The sequence below is a fragment of the Lycorma delicatula genome, chromosome 10, assembly GCF_047948215.1.
Source record: "Lycorma delicatula isolate Av1 chromosome 10, ASM4794821v1, whole genome shotgun sequence".
Taxonomy (NCBI): Eukaryota; Metazoa; Arthropoda; class Insecta; order Hemiptera; family Fulgoridae; genus Lycorma; species Lycorma delicatula.
The window spans coordinates 113,658,389-113,676,261 of NC_134464.1; the positions used below are offsets into that span (position 1 = coordinate 113,658,389).

General features: G+C 31.9%; 1 protein-coding gene across 2 annotated transcripts in view; it reads left to right on the forward strand.

The window, feature by feature from the left end:
- The first annotated feature begins 753 nt into the window (after nt 1-753).
- The window catches only part of LOC142331755 (enkurin-like), a 143,312-nt gene continuing 126,192 nt past the window's right edge, over nt 754-17,873 (forward strand). For both annotated transcript variants that reach the window (XR_012758082.1, XM_075377820.1), the window contains exon 1: nt 754-1,081. Coding sequence is in view for 1 of the 2 variants with exons in the window: in XM_075377820.1 (XP_075233935.1) it covers nt 1,061-1,081 (21 nt within the window). In the remaining variant the exon portion in view is untranslated. The remainder of the gene's footprint in view (nt 1,082-17,873) is intronic.

Sequence of the window (17,873 nt, forward strand, 5' to 3'; positions counted from 1 at the left end):
GCAATAGAAAACTACAGCCGCTTTTTTTTCCAAGAAAATGTAACACTCTGCATTTTCATTTAACAAAAATGGAGGCGCCTTCCTTGGTAAAATATTCCGGAGGTAAACTAGTCCCCTGTTTGGATCTCCAGATGGGGATTACTAAGGAAGGGGTCGCCAGAAAATTAAAAAATAACATTCTACGAGTCGGAACGTGGAATGTTAGAAGTCTAAAAAAGGTCGGTAGGTTAGAAAATTTAAAGAGGGAAACGGATAGGATAAATCTAGATGTAGTAGGAATTAGCGAGGTTCGGTGGGAAGAGGAAAACAACTTTTGGCCAGGTGATTTTTAACAAATTAACTCCGCTTCAAATAACGGGCAGGCAGGAATTAGGTTCGGTAATGAACAAGAAGATAGGGAAGAGAGTAGAGTATTTCAAAACGCATAGCGATAGAATCATTGTAATAAGGATAGAATCTAAACCTAAACCGATATCGATTGATAACATCTATATGCCTACAAGCAACCGTGATGATGAGATAGAGATACGAAGAAATTGATGAAGCGATTAAACAGATAAAAGGAGTTAAAAAATTTAATAATATTGGAGATTGGAATGCAAACATTGGAAAAGGCAAGAATAACCTAACCGCTAGACCAGCCTGCAAAACTTATTTATTAAATAAGTAATACCGTTTTAAATATATTACAATTGAAAATACTTTATAAGTATAAGATAATGAAATATTTACTCGAAGGTTTAAACCCGATAATTCAACGTTAATATAGAACTACAAGTAAAAAAAAAAAACACATTAAAACAAATTAAAATGTTTTTAAAACAAAGATAGTAAAAACGTGCGGGCTATCTTTGTGTATTGCGATTACGAGTGATGAAACCAAAAAGGAAGAGAATACAGTCTATGTTGAGTAATTGCTGGGTGTGGATTATTTACCGCCTAGCTGTCGCCTATTTAAAACCGTTTCGAAGGATATCGTATTTGCTTAGGGAGTTATTTCTAGTTATAATTTATCTTTCGTCATACGAGTATTTTATATAAATAAAAAGCAATATAGAAAATGATTTTTGTACCCGACTCGGTAAGTAATTTAAGTAATATTTTATTTTTAAATAACGCGACGGCGGGGTAGTATGTTAATTTATTAACAGAATAAACGGGAAGTGTAAAATCAAATGAACCGACTAAATATCCTAACCTTTTTTACAAAATACCATTCAAATCGTTTGTACTAATTTAAGCAGAAATTATTTTTGTCGCTTTATGAACTTCAATGGATTTAGACAATGACAATCGATGTAGATTTATCTCGATATATACAACGTTATTAAATTTGCTAAAGAAGTTTTAGGTTGCTTATTTATAAATATTTTTTACGATTTATATAGTCGTGAGAACGATGCGATTTGAACTGTAGTAAACATTCCGGGGTTCATAAATAGAAACAAAGGAAATTAATATTATACGTTTTATTATTTTCATAATATAATTTGTCAAACGTAATACAAAACTTTATTTAATTCGTACAAACCAATTTAAATGTAGCGAAGGACGCCGGATCCGTTAGTTACAGATAAAAATTTGCTTTGTAAGAATACAAAATAAAGGAACTTATTTTAAGTACGAGTACAATAAAAAGAGGGAAGCCGGTTTATTTTGCTGTATAATCTTCTTATTTCAAATCGCATTAAAACACCTAATTATTATAGGGATTTTAATTATACAATTCTCGGTTAACCGACTTTCCCGTCCATTTATCCGAACGTTCGCGTTGTTTTCGGTAAACGTTAAAATTTAATTTTAACTGCACGACTCATGCTTCTGACAAAATACCGTCGATCGGACTCGTGAGGAAGGTTCCTGTAGCAAATTCCTATATTACGGATCGGATCGAGTTTCTTTAGACGATTCAACGGCAGGGCCGTATAGCTATCGATCCGTAATCTTTTCTGGTAATTTATTCTTGTACGACCGAAATATATAGACATTAATATATTTATTACATCATGCACACACCGGTACCGGCGCAAGTGTAATGCTATTAGTGACATTAGACCTTCTTTTGAAATAATTTTTAGAATATTGGTGAAATTCAAAAACAGATTAAACTGAATAATGGAAGTTAACATTTTTTTTTTATATTCTGTTTTATCGTTACACGTTTACAACAACAATAATTAATGATTTTCAAAACTACAACTTATGTCTGTAGCGTGACAAAACGGTATTTAATTAACGATTACAACCGGAAATTATTGTAAACAAAATGTAATTAATGTGTTCGTTTGAACCGTTTATACGTATTAATATTTTATTTTAATACGCTAAATTTTTTTAGATCCGATTAAAATATCACAACTAAACTAGCAGTCTCCTACCAAAATATAGATCGTTTCAAGTTAAGAGAATTTGATTTTCTGTTTAACTGTGAAAAGTTATTTAAGGGTTCCGATACTTTATATTTTAATGTAATAGTATATGATAACCTAATGTCTGGCGATCACCTGAAATGAATTGTCACTTCTGGCTATCGCAAACGCATCGTTAAGAATAACAAGCGTACCGTACCGGGCTTAATAAAGCAGATGAAGAGTAGTCTGTCGTTACCTTCTTCGAAAAGACATATATATGGTTTTATATGCCTAGCCCGCTGAAATTCGTGTAATATTCAACTCTTCGAGTAGCGCCTTCGTTCTATATCGACACACAGACCGACCGAAAAAGGAACGGCATTACTTTCAGAGAAAGCGTTTCACATCTGTGCCTGTTTAACCTAAGGTCCTTTATACGTACCACGGTAATGAAAAAAATTAATACGAGTAACGTAAAGTTATAATTTCACGTATATCTTTCTGTAAACGTAACAGTATTTAATTAAAATTATTTTAACTTTAGTTTAATAGATTACTACTAAAAAATTCCCCGAGGATATAAAAAGCACATATTTAGGATCGATTAATAGAAATATATCGACTCGAGATGATTTTTTTTTTAAATTTGAATTATTCTAACATCGGCCTAATTATTGATAATAAGTATTTATTTACTTTATTAAAAAATTAACTGAAACGATGAAATCGTTCATTTTTACAAACGCATCAGTATAATGAAATTTTATCGATATTATTTATTTAAATTCTGTATACGATATAAAATAGATTCTTTCTGTTACCGAATTAACCGTAATACGTTCAGATTTTAAAAAGGTATCGGTAGAGGATACCCTTTTAGAATTTCTAACCGTTGTTTATTGTAATATTAACGATAAAAAAAGTTGTAGCAGCGTTGTTTGTCGGTATAACTAAGGTTTTGATACGGACAATCATTTTACTCTGCTTCGATGTCTATTTTTTTGCGCTCGTATCAGCCCGCTTAGGCTTGAGGCTTCTGGAGTTCAACAGATTAGAAACAGTATCGTTCCCGATACCGCTACTTTTTATTAATAATTTGAAGGCAAATTTGAGATGTTTGGAGATGATATTGCGTTACGCTATGAAGCCTGCTCGCTAAATGAATTGTCAAACAAAGCGGATAAGACAAAAGAGGGGTAAATTAAGATTTTCATTAAATTTGAATCGCATGGTTTTAAGCGGTGGGACAAAATTTATTATATTTAGTAAAATAAAGCAAATAACATATTCTAAATACTGAAGGTGTGGTAATCGTATCGTGCCTAAAAAATATTGATATTGACAATAACCAGGTTTACGTTATAAATATAATCTAACCAAAATTAACCTACACTCGCTTCGCTCGCTAACCTTACTAATTATTAACAGTAATCTTTTGAGTATTTAAATAACAAATTCAATAATTATCGCAATTATTTATTAAACGATCAAAAAATTACTGTTAATTAATCGAGGTTAGCGAGCGTAGGTTAAATTTGGTTAGATTATATTTTTAATTAATTATATACGATAACGCTTATATTTTTACGAGGATGCGGGGAATGTTTTAAACGACCGGTGGTACAAAACAGCAATTTTTTAGCGTGTTATCGGGTTATTTCTCCAACCCGGATATTCATAGTATCAATATTTCCTGCTATTCTGAGTTATTTCCGAGTGAAATACTTGCAAACGTTTTGGGTGGGAGGGAGAAACGGAAATATATATGTTTAACAGCGAGAAAGAAATTTTTGCAACATATTTTTCCTTCATTTGTTATATTTTGGGTATGTAATATTTTATCTGTACACCGATTGTATTTATATAAGATTTTCAAACAATTCTTTAAGAGTGGAAATAGAAACGATGAAAATATAAATGTACATAGGCAAAATTTAAGAATAAACTATAACTTCTGTTATGGAAACTGATAACTGAACCTAACCCCGAAATTATCTAATTATTTGCCAAATTTCATTAAAAATAAAAAATAAAAAAATTCGTAATCGAATTAAAGGTGTTATTTGAAGGGTAAAAATGTTCTTGAAGTAATTCAGTAAATAATATTTGTTTGCGATAAAGAGTTTTTTCTACAACGTTTCTAAAATCGACGTATGATTTTTAATTTAGTTACATCAGTTTTATAATTGTATTCCAAATAATGTGTTTATCGCTATTCTTATATTTGTAACTTCGTCTTAAGTGCCCGATGAATAAATCGGTTACAGCGCTAAATATATTTTTATTTAATTACGAATATTTGTTTCAGCAAAATCTAATTTTTATTAACGAACTCAAAGATTAAACGCGTAATAAATTCTTGCCGTATCGCTTTTGAATGACGACTGAAAATTCTATTACGCTGGAATGATCTTTATTAACTTAATGAATAATAATTAATTTTTTTTTCTTTGTAGAAAAGAAATTGCGGAATAAATAAATAAATTTTGAATATTTTTTTACAAACTACATACTGTTTTTTGTTATATCCGAATACATGTTTATATAAAATAAATATTAAAAAAGGAAATGTAATTTTACGACCGAGAAAAATGCTTTTCAGTCGTGGATTTATTGCGTTTCATTATTTTTAGTCGCAATTATAGTAAATTACAGAATCTTTAAAATTTTACAGTATTTTTTGTGGCATTGAACAAATTTGGAACATATGAGGTACAAGAACCGTCATTCGGATAATAATTTTTCTGATAGTAATGTCGTTCATTCACTACATCTGCGATCATAGCGAGAACGGAGAGCATCACCTGCATCTTAGTTCAACGCAGGTATGCAGCAGAAGCTGTTCGTTCAGCTTAACGAAGAAGGAAACAGGAAACCGCTTCACTCCTGAGGTTTCCTACGTAAACCCGGTAGGTTTTGTTTGGTATTATTGAGAATGCATTTCAAGTTGCGGTTTGTGACCGGTGTCAGGCTGTTTTAATACTTTCCTAACGCCGGTTATTTATTCTTATGTAGTGAAAAAGTAGTGATTCAAGAAATAAGTTTAAAAGCTACAAAAAACCTGTACATTATTACTTTTGTCTGCTGCCGTAAATAATATACAAATAAAATGAAGACTTTAAAATCCTGCTTGTAAAAGGTGCGAACGAGGTGTCGACTGATAAGTGGAAACCGTGCGTGAAGCGTGTTACAGAAGAAGAGAATGTGGTACTTAGATAATTTTCTCGATGTTGTGGTCGATAAACTAATAATTAATGTACAAAAATTTCTGCTTATTTAATTCTACGACGCTTCGATTAATTACGTCAGAAGTTCAGAGAATTATCACTTAAAATATTTAAATCCATCAACCGTCAGAAATTCAGCGTTTAATAACGCTGTATTTTTTATTATTATGATATAATTCTTAAATACCGTAATATATTTGCGAGATATATATAAGAAAAATTTCCGTGTTTCATTCTTACTAATTTGTGCATTAACGTACATAAATTTATATGTATGTGTGTGTCTGTATATATATCGCAGGGAAATGATGAAAATGCAGATTTGATCAAATCCCTAAGGTAGATGATCAGTTTACGGAAGATGTTCAATTACAACTCTGCGGGGTGATTTCCTTAAAGAAACTAAGCGATTTGATCAAATCCCTTAATTTTTTTAGTGAAAAGATGAAATAATATAATTAATTTTATAAAAGCTAATTTTGTTTAAAGTTTAGTTTAGTTTAGTTGTAAGTTAAGCCGGTTTTGTTTGTACATAATTTTGTAATCGATTTGATTTTTTCTATATCTGAACCCGTTTTTCTAAGTTTGGTACTTGATAAAACTCGAAGTATAGAAAACAGTAATAAAAATGCGCGCAAACTTCCTCGCGTAATGAGCTGTGCTAGTACTGACTTGCTTATTTCAGCTATATATATGTGTGTGTTTATGTATACATTTTGTCTTCTATACATTACACCTATGTAAGTCTATATTCGTGAATCGCCTGTATTAATCAAGAACCACCTGTACTGTTTATTAATTTTTAATAAATTATTCAACACCTATTTTACTATATATTTGTTTTTACTAACGGTACTGTTTTGAATGAATTTAAAAATATTATTGTTAATACATTTGTAGTAACTCGAAAAAGTCGTGTTTTATGTAATAAATAATTTATCTAATAATTTAACGCAAATGTCATAGCTTGTGCCGTGGGAATGTGAAAATTGAAACGAGTAACAAATGAAATTGAATTCTGAAGGAGAAGCAGAAACGCGCTACGACTTGGCAATGAAATTACAAGAAAGTGTTTGTCAGAAGTAGTATCTATAAAGCACTGATATGCCCGTTTTAAGCAAACGAGGAAAATGTTGTTATATCCGCATAGTAACGGAAAGTAAGGAATTGCTATTTTGATGGCCGCTTATATATTGGGTGCCGAGTAATTTGTTTTTTTTTTTTTTTTTTTTGTGGGGGTGTTGCTGTACATCACTCTTACTTTTGGGATGTGCGGTAATTAATTGTTTTAATAGTCTTTTACTACTTGGGTCGCATACATACACACACACGCGCGCGAGCGCCGATATTTTTTCTCGATAAAAATGTAATTCCTCATTTACCTTTATCGAATAATATCGTTCAATAATACCAAATTGCTTAATCGCTCGCTGAAATTTTAAAATTACTGAAGACAAATCGATGAAAATGTGATACACGTTCTCCTTAAGGTTCGAATGCACTAAAACCTGTCCACAGGATCCGGAGTTAAAGTAAAAAAAACTAGGTCTTTTGGTGCGTTTTCATGTGTTTACCCTTAACTGTCCTGGCGGGGTCAGTCATGACCCCGATTATTTAATCGTTAAAAAAAACACTCGATTTTATTTTTTTTTATGTTGAACATATATTTTCTTATTTATCGCTTACATTTTGACAAAAGTTTGAAGTTTTTAAACGTAAAAATTTTTTTTTTTTCAAAAAAACGTGAATAGGTTCTTCCGATCAGAAACTTTTCCGCAAGTATTTTTAAAAACTCGATAAAATCCTATTTTAATATCTTTTTCTGTTATCTTTCGCTTTTGAACTCTACATAACCGGTTCTTGTCCCCTGAAAATACGAAAGTGTTTCCAGACTATGTATTTGTTGAATTCATCATGGTAAATACGGGCTATAAAAATCGAAGTTTTTTTACACACCTTTTTTAATCCTCGCAGCTTTCACAGATCACTTCCTGCATGCGATGATCCTTGCAGACTCTTTTGAACCGCTTGGGGCGTGAAGTTGAATGTTTCTTTCTAGATTACAAGGACAGTGACACCGTTGTCTTTTTAGTCGATGAAGTTCTGAGTCGGTGGGTGGTTGAGGCTCTTCTGAAATCGAGTACAGATTCTCCTGAGTGTAGATTACAGCTCTTTGGGAAAATCGCTCGTTTGCAAACGTCTTGCCAGCCGGCTATCGATTAGACTTCTTCCTAAAGAAACGAGGAACTCAAGACCCCTTGTTTTCAATACAGGGTAGAAGCGTAAAAATGATGTTAGCGTTAACTCCAGATATGTCCTTTACAGCATACCAAACAACCATAGGCCACCTTCGCATGCGGCATCCGACGGAAAACCGAGCGTATTTTTTGGTCCGATGAATCTACACCCGCTTTTGTGATATTGAGAAAATGAATAATTTCGGGTTTCTTATCATCTCGATCTTCCACAATTGATTTTTCACGGTGCATTGAAAAAATAAGCGTAACTGCTTTGTTGTATTTTGCCACATATGAGACTAAAGTCTTATTAGCATTAAAAGCAAAGTTTATTGAAAAAACTTCTTTGTCTTTTACAGGCAAATAGCTTTTTGGAATTTCAAACTTTTTTCCTCATCGTCTCCGCATAATTAAGACGTTGTTATTTGAGCTCATCCATTAATTCAACAGAAAAAAAGTAGTAATCTCCTGTAACGTTTGTGTTTGATTTCACAATGAATCGATGATTCACAATGACAAGAAGATTCAAAATTTCGAAAGTCGGCTTTATAGTTATGTTTTGGAATAGGATATCGGGTTGCACAGTAGACAGATCCGTTGATAAAATAACTTGTTCTTGCTTCCAATAATATAAATATCTTAATCCCATATTTGGCTGGCGTACTTTTCATGTAAGCTCTTTCCCCTGAATAGGGGCAAGTAGTATACTGTCCGCATGAGTAGTTAGATGCTAAGTTTTCAACGAACTTTTATAAATCCAGAAATCGCTGCCGATTGGTCGCTTTGCTTTCTTTTTATTCTTGTGGATATACTGTCAAAACCCAAATCGGTAAGCAAATACAAAATTTTGTTTTCGCTCATCGTAACTCTAAATATATCTTTTCCAGTGCCATCGGTGGCAGATAAAGAAAATATATCTTCGTGGTTTGACATAAAATCTCCAGCTAAATAGATCGACCCAAAAAAAACCCTTCCGGTTCATCTTTGTCGATGTGTTGTAAACGGTGACGGTTGAAAGTTTTCTCTCCTCATTTTGTCGCTAAATAAGTTAGCTTTTCACTTGTACGTTCGACGATTTCATCTATCGTATAACATCAACGATTAAACGCTACGATTGCGCAGGTGTTTCTGGTTTATTGTTTGGTGCATTTCCTACAATACCGGGAATCTTGGAAATGATATTACGAGCTCGAATTTGAGAAGCGAATAGGGGATGCAAACTCCATTTGAAAGCAGAGGAATCTTTTTCTTCATCGTCTTTGTATTTCTTCGTCCAAGTACACGCATAGCAGTCACTTGATTTCCGGGCAGGTCTTCATTAACAAGCGCTTCATCAGGTTCTTGAGGAACTGACTGACTGAGACGGTCGGTCAGGATTCGATGCAGTACTATCAAAGCTTTCTTCAGATAGTTCTTCATCGGACAATATGAAATCGGGGTCCTCTTCAGTGTTGACACCAAACATTTCAGACTTAGTGTCACGGTCACGTTCCTCCAAACCGTCAGACGTTCCAGAAATCTCATCGTTGTCGATAAGATTTTTTTTTTAAAACGGATCTTATCTCATCAGACTTAAGAGTATCTTGCCTCTTGTCGCCTAGTCAAGTTTCTTATTTATATAAAATAAACGCACAGTTGCACTTAAGATAAATTAATATATAGCAGTATTTTCACTTAAAAACAAATATGTTTTCATAACACTTAGAAGAAGAGTAACTCTACTGGCCTGGTGGGGGTCAGACGAGACCCCAGGCGCCAGTAGTAAGTATGACGATAAATAACCAAGTGTAACCGAAGCCGTGTACTAGCGCTGCTTAACGGGAACTAAGATTACCTGATCGGGCAGTACTAGCTCTACAAGGTTTGGCGGGAAAATTCGGAATCGAAAACATTTAGGGTCAAAAATTACCCTTCCAGTGCAGTTAAGGGTTAACTTGAAGGGTGATAAGTTAGAAAGCCGAACCCACCGGGTTGGTCTAGCGGTTAACGCGTCTTCCCAAATCAACTGATTTGGAAGTCGAGAGTTAAAGCGTTCAAGTCCTAGTAAAGCCAGTTATTTTGTACACGGATTTGAATACTAGATCGTGGGTGGATACCGGTGTTCTTTGGCGGTCGGGTTTCAATTAACCGCACATCTCAGGAACGGTCGAACTGAGAATGTACAAGACTACACTTCATTTACACTCATATATTTCATCCTCCGAAGTATTATCTGAACGGTAGTTTCCGAGGGCTAAACAGGAAAAAGGAGAAGTTAGAAAGCCGAAATTATATCTTTGCAAGCACCACCAGGTACGAGCCGGTTTCCCGACGGTCAAAAAACGTCAAGTTTCTAACGCATATCAGATTTTTGCAAGCGACGCCGGGTGCGAAATGTTTTTGCAACGATTAAAATTCAAATGAAGCCAAAATTATTCGAGCACCTCAAGTTCTAGCTAGGTTTGCTATAGTACTTTAGTTTTTCGATAATCGAAAATGAAATCTGGAATGGGGACCGAAGAATCGGTTTTTCAATTTAACTTGTTTCGGGTCGATTTCAACCTTTTTCTTTTTTGCGAGTAGGACTCCAGAAGCACATACACAAATTACGGGTAACAGAATCAAAGCGGGTTGTTGGCAATTAGCCGTGTTAAGAAATTGATGTTGTCACAACTCGGATCTAATTGAAAAGGAGGAAGAAAAAACACAAATATTCAAGTATAATGTATTTATTCGAACGACATGAAGGTACCTGACAGTAAAAGAACACACGATACTAACATCATTTAATCTATATATATACTCGAATCTAGCGATAGCAAAGCATTGCCGGATCTGCTACTTTAATATAAAATTTCATCTAATAAAAATGTACCCTTTTCTCTATGTTTGTACGTCGAATTTTTGCAATTCAAACGTTAAGGGTATAACATATATTTTTATAATAATATTATATTTATATAAAGACAAAAATCTACTAGCGCGTTGAACAATGTTTTTTTTAACCATATTTCTCTAGTTTCTTAATAAGACAATATAATATTAAATATAAATGAAGAGTTATACTTAAAACGAAATTAATCACGCATCCATCAGTAATTTATTTCTTTTCAAATTTTACTTTAAAAATGTTCTGTTCTAAAGCGGTTCTAAATATTTTAGCGGTCGATTCGATTTGATTCGTTTGAAGTATCCGCAATTTTTTCCATTCTCTGATGTTTTGTTCTTTGCATTAACGTGTGAAAAAGTGTTTTCTTATGTTCAGAAATTTATTTATGCGAGGAAAGTAATCGAGCGGATTTTACTTTTCCTGTACGACTATACCAAAATTGAACTCCATTCTTGTGAAATACTTCTCCCTGAGATTTAAAAATAGAAAGATTTCACCTCGACGCCCGTAGGATATCCGATTTTACTAAACGTGCGTGTAATCAAAAGATGTTTTTGACTTTTCTTAGACCAAACATACGAACGGGCAAGCGATTCGCATTCGAGAAAAAAAATATTTTAAAAAAACCTGTTTCTGTCGGGTTGTTTATTATCGGATCTACTCTAACTTTTTTTAACAAAAGAATTTTATAATGTTTGTCGGTTCCATTTTTCACTCGTTTTTATTTCTTTATTTATTTACAAATAATTTTTACGCTTTAATAAATTTGCCGATTTCTTATGTCTGTAATTAAACGCGTCGTGAAGAAAAAATATTTTGAAATCCGATTTATAATCTGTATTAATATTAAACAAGCAGTTTAATACGAAGTTTGTCCTTACAGCAAAACCGCTGATCGAGACCGAATTTTCGTCGGCAAAAATATTCTTCTATCGTTGAAACTTGCCCTTTGACATTTTCCGACCTTCTGACCGGTCGGCTAGTCTAAAAGACTTAGTCGATGTCTCTATTATTTTTTTTTCAGTTAATTAGCGGATTAAACGGTCTCGATCAAGGCGTGGTAAGAGGAACGGTTAACGAGTTTCACCTAAAACATAACGAGCCGTCTACGTTAAATAATTTACGCGAAGAACTTCAAAAGAGTATTCCTTTAAAGGTCCTACAACTACACTAGCGTCTACCGTGAAAGAGTTAGGATTTAATCGGTGTAAAACCGATTATAATCATAATAGGAATCGAAACGAGCACATACATATATTTTAAAAAAATTGAAAAATTTTGGGAGGGAAATTACGATAATTACTTTAAATTATTCGTAAATTAAAAAAACGTGTGGTATATATTTAAAAATTACTCGGTTATAATTTCCATCGTTAGACGTATTCAGATCAATTGATCAATTGATACGTATTGAATTCAAATTTAATTATTTATTAGTCGTCAATACCGTTTATACGATCAGAACTAATAAATATAGAACACGGTCAAGGCGCTTAAAACTATTCATTTTGTAGTTGCACACATTATATACGCGGTTTCATAATGCCGTATTTAATACAGAAGCGGTAATTAATTTAAGAAAGAATACAGAATTAATATTTATTTACAAACACCGCATTTACACGAACATATTATTTAAACGTTAAGGAAATTAATTCGATAAGTCTGTATAGAAATCCTATTTATAATGATAATTTAATAATCTAATAGATTCCTTTAGCGGCTTTAAATGCAGTTTCTTTGGCATTTTTACCCGAGTAACAATGCCACCATGTGAATAATCAGAAAAAGAGGATATCGTGTGTAAACGCATTATAAACGTAAATACGTGTTAAATTATTCACGAAATAAATATATTTTCAACAAGACTAATCAATTTATTTAAAGATATAAATGAATCGACGCTGTAAGTTCAGAATAACGAAATTTGGTCCTCCAGGCCGGATAATGTGAAGCTTATTTTTATCGTGGTATTCTTCAGTTCAAAGACGATCCGGGTTATAATTTTACAAATCTTCAACAGTCCAGGTTCCAAAACATCCGGTTCCCGTGAACGACTCTGTATATTTTTATTTTAAATAAAATCGACAATAAATCTAAAATAAAATTACAAAGATTTTAAAACGACGTTAATATAGGCTTAATACAACGCGCCCTTCACATGACTATTCAAAATATGCATTTGTTAAGAAATATGAAGATCAACCGGTTAACAGAGAAGCACATTTAAGCAAAATTATCCGGGTAAAAATTTTGAAAACAATTTATTCGGTTTTCATCTTTATTCTTTAGTTTTATTCTTAAGTTTCAGTTTTTATTCGCGTTAAAGATGTTTTATATCTAAAACGTATTTTTTTAGTATGAAAAAAATCAGAGTCTATTGTATAAAAATTCTATCATTTTATCACAAAAAAGCTCTTTTTTACTTTGACGTAAAAACAAAACAACCACCCAAAATCGCCGGCTATCTTTTCTTAACTTCAGCCGCTTTTTAAGTATATTTAGCACACCGTTTTGATTGTTTCTGTAAAAATAAAAAAATTAATTAAATTCGTAACTGACGTGCATCACTTACTCCCGGAAATGATTCGACCGTTTTAATGAATAAGGACGAAGCATCTCATTATTTCAAATATTAAAACCGATACGCAAGGCTGGCGATCGGAGCGTTCCGAACTAGCTTAATCGAAAGCGTATCGCGCCAAGTAAATCTTATATCTCTTGAGTACCGTAGAAAAATATTAACGATTACGGCATAACGACAAAAGCGACACCGTCTAACGTAGGTAATGACATACACACGGTTCTCATATCGATACAAAAACGCGAAGAAATCGCCCAACTCGTTGGAAGAGAGAGCGACAAAATACCTCGACGATCTCAATATCTACACGATTTGCTAAAACACCTTGGCTTCAGTCGACACCGGAAATACTAAAAGACAATTACGCCATTTCTACTACTAGTCGACAATTCCGCATCTTATCTACGTATACACACAGATAACTCCGAAATTCGAAAAAGACGTAGGCTATTTTCGGCTACGTCAGTCTTATTTTCTGCGATCGTTAAAATTCATCGACGAAACCGAAAAAGTAATAATCTCGAAAAAATTACTCGTGTAGAAAATCCTGCGTGCTGATTTCCCAGGAAACAAATCATCGTAACTCGATTGAGAATCGGATACGCTTACTTTAGCCGCGTACATCTAAGTAAATTTTTAATTTAATATTATATTAACGCGTCCCGGTCGGTATATATCGCTAGCGACAAAGAAGGTCGATCCGTCCTTAAATAAATGAACAAAAGAAGATTTTATTTGTTTAATGTTTTTTATTATTTAATAATATTTTAAACCGATTAATTAATTTCTTTGACCTTCTCGTGCAAATACTTTTTTACAAATTTTTCATAATAATTTTAACGGTTTAGTTTTCACAAAGAAATAATTTTTCCGTTTACAAAACCGCATTACCGTACAAAACAGTTTTATTAAAAAGAAATTTATTAATTTAATATTTTAAAAAAGGAGCAAGTTTTTAGAAAGAGAAGAATTTTAACCCGCCATTCATCTCGTTATATTGTTTTCGATAAAAATTAATTTAAATAAAATTTCCTTTCCGTCAAATAAAATCTTTCGTTCCAGAAAATTATAAAATTCCATAGAAACAAGTTTTTTAAAGCGATTTTTATTTATTAAAAGTTTACGTTGAAATTAATCAATTTTTATTGAAAAATGAAGATAATATAAGGCATCTCTAATTTAATCGTTAAATACGCTTATCAAAAAACGGATTCTGAGAATGTAGTTTTGTTGAACGAAAAGTAAATTTTTATTGCAAATCCCATGTAAATAATAAAATATATATATATATATATATTTATATTAAAAATATAAATTTTATTGTAAATATTTTATATACAGAAACTCTTTTCAAAAAAATAATTTGGAATCGAGTATTATTTTTAATGGAAAAGTTTGGTAAATATTGAAGCGAAATTTTTAAAATCTGTTACCGCGTAACGTAAAGGTAAATGAAGGTTAACTGCGTAATATAAATGAAAATAGAAGTTTATTTTTAAGCCGTTGTGCTTTATTTACCGTGATAAAATTTTAACGAACGTATATTGAATTTACGTTACATATCTACCGTAAACTGTATAGTACAATAATCGAAACGTCGCTATCTTCTTTTCCGTTTAGCACTTATACTCTGTAAGAGTACGCTTTTGGTGTTTTGCTGTCGTAAAACATTTGCTGTAAAAAATATAGAAACAAACAAAAGAATATTAGTACAGGTATTTTTAAAAAAATTTAATGAATAATGTATTTTATCGTTGTAAAAGATAACGTACCGTTTGCATCGGTTTGTAATACGACCAAAGGTACGTTTGATTTCACTTCATTCGGTAATGTCTGTGGAACACCTTTAACGGTATAAAAATATCGTTACGAACATTAAAGAAAATTTTTAAAAACATTTAATCAAGACACATTTATAAAATTATATTCGTATAGTATTATAATTATTATAATAGTCCTTTCCTTTAAACTCTGCAGTCTAAACATTTTATTTGCTTTGCCTAAGCAGATTGATACACAATTAGATCGCATAGGCATAAAACCGAAAGGGAAGAATAAAAGAACAGATTTCTTAGTTATATGTAATAAATCCTTTATGTCGAGAAACAGCGCTCTCACTCTCTCTCTTTCTCTCTACAGATATATATATTAAAACGTATGACACATGTACGTGAGATACGAAAACATTTAACCTTGACTTGCTTTTAACATTATACTGGATACTGGACAGCTGTCTATTTTGTCTACTATAAAAAGAGAGAGATACATTGCTTTTATGTCTCTCTTCCGGTTACAGTTTTTTTTTTTTTTTTTTATAGTTTTTTCATATCATTCTTTCCTAATGTACTTAAACCGGCCATATTTCTTCAACAAATAACTTTGTTAAATCGGTAACAAACCATATATATACATGTGTGTGTGTGGGCGCGCGCGTGTGCAGATTATCCTTCTAACTCAACAACCACTGACGTGATGTGAACTTTTACCAATATTTTAATTAAAATTTGAGAGAATGATTTAGAAACTTATCCAGATATCTCCATTATCGTGGAAGCTTTAACTTTAACGTAATTGCGGTTTTTTTTATAGCGTCAATGTTTTACGGTATAATTTTAGTCGCTGAATAAATAATTTCCTAAAGCAGGGCTGCGTTATTTTACCCGTTGAAATTTAAAGGTGATGGGGCCAATTAAAGGCGGGGTCAATTTTTCTTGGGATGTAAATTATTACAGAAAATTCTAATGTGGATACCACACGACAACCTTGTACAACTATTAAATTACATTTACGCATTTTTAAAAATTGAAAACTAAATAAAATTTTATTTCGTTTACAAATTATCGAATTCTAATTTATCGTGAAAGTTTTTTTGCGATCAAAGGTTAATAAATCAAACGTGAACTTTATTTATAAGATTAACATTATTACAATCGGTATACGGTACACATCATTTTGCGAGTATATTAATGATGAATTAAATAGGACGATAAAGTGCATCGAACGAGTACTGCGATAGAACTTTACTCGACTAGATTCTATTCAGAAGTGAATAATTATTCTGTATACTTTGTACAGGATGCAGCTCGAAGGTACATTTTTAAATATTAAGTGATATGAAGCACACGCGGTTTATGGAATGCAATGCGGCAGGACTTTATTGTAACATAACTCCCCCATCCACAAATAAAACACCGTGGGGTTGATTATCAGGCACAGGTATGTTTTCCTACAGATATTTCAATTTACAACAATTACAATAAATATATAATATAATATTATTATCCAGATCGATATATCAGCTGTGACCATCGACAAATTGTTTAAGTTTATTTTTTTAATTTTAACGTCTTAAGGGCTATTGATAATTCAGAGTGTTGCACTTCATTCGCATTTAATTCATTCTAATGATGAAATTTAGGATACCCGTAACTTTTAATCGTATCCTTATACAATAGTTGACTATAATTTGAATTTATTAAATATATCCCTTGTACGAATTTTGTTACGCTTTCTCTTTCATTTACAATCGTCAACCGCTCTTTTAAAAAATAATACGTTTCTATACTATCATTTTCAATTTATATTAAATAATCAGATGTTTCACCGACTCTGTTACATATACGTACGTGTAATAATGCCTATTCAATTACATACGTGCATTTTTAAAAGTACTTAAAATTTTACTTCACTAATAACTAATGATTTTTTTTTTATTGTTATTATTGAATAAATATTTATTGTAGCTCTTGATGCCCGCTCTTTCGTAACAAAAACTAAAAAAAATCCATAACCAAAGTGATATACTAACCTAATGGGATCACCGTGTAATTAGTACAGGATGTGAATTTGATTCCAGAAACAAGATAAGAGATAAATATTAAAAAACGACTGCCAAAAAAAAAACATTGCTCTAATTAAAGAGCGTGCGAGTGACAATTTTTCGTATGTAGTATAATTTTTTAATTTATTTAATCGTGTATATGTATATATATATATATATATATATATATATATATATATATATATATATATATATATATATACATCCAGAGATGTGTAGTTAACTGAATCCTAACCGTAAAGTAGAACCAAGAAAGTTAAAAATATGAAATTATACGTTTTGAAATTAAATTATTTAGTAAAATTGTGCAAACACATTTTTATTTTTTATTAAATCTAAGTTATCAAACGGCAATAAATAAATTTAAAAAGCGCAAAAAAATTAAAACTAAGGATCCTGTAGGTACTAAAAGAATATTTATTTTAATCCAAAATATGTGAAAAAAATTCTAAATGAAAATTAAAACAAAATATAAAATAATTAAAGATATTTGACGAAATATAAAATATAACCTTACTTTGTTTGATATATATGTGTGTGAGTGTGTGTGTTGCATGTATTCGTAAAATTTACCTAGTTAAAAATCACGCTAGTCATTTCATCGCACACGATATATCCAGGGATAAAGGTTGAAATTCCAGGAAGCCTCCAACTTATACGCCCATTTCTCTGCAAATTAATCGTCCCTATAGAAACATCTTACACACACACACACACAAACGCGCGCGCGAGTATAAAAGAATCATTCAAAAACAACCAGGAAA